The sequence below is a fragment of the Diadema setosum genome, chromosome 10 (assembly GCF_964275005.1).
Source record: "Diadema setosum chromosome 10, eeDiaSeto1, whole genome shotgun sequence".
Classification (NCBI taxonomy): Eukaryota; Metazoa; Echinodermata; class Echinoidea; order Diadematoida; family Diadematidae; genus Diadema; species Diadema setosum.
Window position 1 is genome coordinate 32,988,063 of NC_092694.1, and position 3,084 is coordinate 32,991,146.

The 3,084-nt window shown below is 30.4% G+C and overlaps 1 protein-coding gene across 1 annotated transcript; it reads right to left on the reverse strand.

Moving 5' to 3' along the window:
• Positions 1-204: 204 nt before the first annotated feature.
• Positions 205-2,246, reverse strand: LOC140233653 (uncharacterized). The gene has a single exon (XM_072313754.1). The coding sequence runs from the start codon at positions 2,244-2,246 to the stop codon at positions 444-446; it is 1,803 nt and encodes a 600-aa protein (XP_072169855.1). The 3' UTR covers positions 205-443.
• Between the last annotated feature and the right edge of the window lie 838 nt (positions 2,247-3,084).

Below are 3,084 nucleotides of genomic sequence, written 5' to 3' on the forward strand. Positions count from 1 at the left end.
TCACTAACATGACACATACAGAATATGTACAATTTGTACTAAGAATATGAAAAATTGTGTTACATTAAAAAAATATATATATAACTTATTGAAGATGAGGGGTTTTTCAATGTATAGATAAAGATACGAATACATGGCTACATGTATTTGACAATAGCAATTAAGCTTTCCTGTTTAACAAATTAATACAATGTCCCATAAAACATCATCCACAGACCTGTATGGGCAATGTAGCCTTAAAAACCAAAAAAGCTTTTGAATCACCCAATTCCACAGAACAGATAAAATAACCAACTTCTTGAATTATACATAATACAAAATTATGGCTGATTCTGCAGAAACATGTAAAATACATACACATTGTATACCATCAAAACATGCCAAGGTTAAAACTACTCATACAGACCCATGTGAGATGTCGTCTGCAAAACTAAAAATACTATTTACAGATCAAATCTCCATTTCCTGAAATGAATCGAAAGTTTGTTATTTCTTTTAGCAATATTATACTCAAGCTCCTTGTTGGCTATGACATAGGATTTATAACCTTTAAAGCTTGGTGGTTTATTTTGAAATTTACAAATATAAACATAATATTTAAGTAAAAGAAAAAGATATGTCAAAAATTTATCAGAATCAAAACCAAACATTTGTTCAAATAATGAAACATTTAGTGGCTTATTGATTTTCTGAGAGATAGCTTTAAGAGTATCCTCCCAAATGGGTTGAACTGAAGGACATTGAACAAAAATATGAATATAGGTTTCAGGGGCATTCTTACAAAATGAGCAATTGGGAGAATCTTTTCTTTTAATTTTATATAGAAAGTTATTCAAACCTATAGCTCTGTGAAATAGCTTAAAATAAAAAGATCGAATACGTGTATTTATGGTACATAAAAAGTTGTTCACATGAACCTTTTCCCAATTGATTTCTTCGGACTCTTGGAGGTCACTCCAAAATACAGTCTGTCTTTTTGGATAACATGTTTCTTGTATTATACTGTAAGCGAACTTTGGAATTTTTTGAGTCTTTAAAAGTTTTGCTTTAATTTCCTCAAATATTTTGTCTGGAGTTAAATCAGAGGAAACAAACCAATCTTTTGGAATATTTTTCAATAAAAAATTGTATTTCCGCCTGTCCTTTTTGCTAATATCGTAATCCAAAATCAGTTCTTCAAATAATTTATAACCTGGATGGGGAGGGTTGAGTAGATCACTTATAAAGACAATACCTTTGTCTAACCAATCTTCATACAAGAAGTATTGTTTGGATTTTGAACGAATACTTCTGTTAAACCAAATGCATTGACAAGAACCAATTGCAGAAATAGCTGTATTAAATTCATCTTTAACAATTTTTTCTCTAAAAATGTACCATGTTTGAAGAGATTCGGCTAATTGACTTGAGCCTAATTTGTTCAAAATACATGCAGGGGGATGTGCTTTCCACAATATATCTTTTCTACCACTAAAATCATCTAAAATACATAATTCAATAAATTTCCATATACTTTGATAGTTATCATCAAGAAGCATTTTGACCCATGTCATTTTTTGTGCAATCGAAAACATGTATGGATCAATCATTTTTAAACCACCCAAAGAGTAATCATTACACAAGAGGTGTCTTTTGACCCTATCACTTCCACCACTCCATATAAATTTATATAGTATTGTGTTTATTTGTCTAAAAATTTTCTTTGGTATTTTTATACATAATACCGAAAAATAATACAGAAGTTGAGGCAGCAATAGGGTCTTTATAACACAGATCTTCCCGACCAGAGATAAATTTCTTACACGCCAACAATTCAAAATATTTTCAATGGATTTAAGCTTTGTCTTGTGGTTAAGATCATACAGATTACTTATGTTCAAAGAAAAATGAATACCCAGAGTTTTAAAAGTAGACTTATTCCATTTAAGACCTTTCTCCGAAAATGGAAATTTTTGAGAACCCTTTAAAGAACCAATCCAAATTGCTTCTGATTTAGAGATGTTAAGCTTACAGCCAGAACTCTCAGAAAATGAACCAATAGTATCAAAAAGTGATTTAAACGAGTTTTGTGAACCGTCAATGAAACAAGTAGAGTCATCTGCTAGCAAAGAAATTTTCAAATCATTTTCGCCCACTGGGATACCTTTAATATTTAGGTTTTGTCTAATAGCAAGAGCCATAGACTCGATAACCAACAAAAACAGGTATGGGGATATAGGACACCCTTGGAAAATACCTCGTTCCATATTTATTGGTGTAGTCAAATGTCCGTAATTTGAAACATAGCTTTTCCTACCTGAGTAAAATACCTTTATCCAATCAATAAATTTATCACTAAAATTAAACTTTCTCATTACCCGATACAAGTAATCATGCGAAACACTGTCAAAAGCTTTCTGAATATCAAGGAGAAGAATTGCTCCAGGAATTTGCTTTAAATCTGTATATTCTATTATATCAATAATTAAGCGAATGTTATTTCCAATATTCCTTCCTTTTAAAAAACCAGATTGATCTGGATGGATCAAATCCGAGAGACATTTTTTTAAACGATTTGCTAAAGTTTTGGCTAAAATTTTATAGTCTACTGTTAAAAGAGAAATTGGTCTGAAGTTTTTCAAAAAGGAATGATCTTTATCTTTTTTGGGAATCAAAGTAATGACTCCATTTCTTTGTGAACTAGACATTAGTCCATTCTGCAGGGAAAAATTAAACGAATCTAAAAGTAAATCAGAAATGTCTTTCCAAAACACGATATAAAATTCTATGGGTAGCCCATCCAAACCTGGTGACCTGTTATGTTTCATTGAGGTAATCGTATCATACAATTCCTTCTTTGAAAGTGGTTTATCAAGAAAATCCTTATCAACTTCATTTAATTGGGGAATTTCAATAGAATTTAAAAAAACATCTTTTTCATCACCTAAATTGTTATCACATTGTTTTGAGTATAAGAGCTGATAAAATGAATAAATTTCTTCCAATATAGTGTCCTGCTTAACAATAATCTCATCATCATCATTCTTTAATTTAAAAATACTTTTCTTCTCTCCAGACCTCTTTTCTAAATTACAAAAATATTTT

Bases quoted from the DNA above. Each gene is read 5' to 3' on its own strand.
- LOC140233653 (XM_072313754.1), bottom strand. From the start codon at position 2,246: ATGGAACGAGGTATTTTCCAAGGGTGTCCTATATCCCCATACCTGTTT.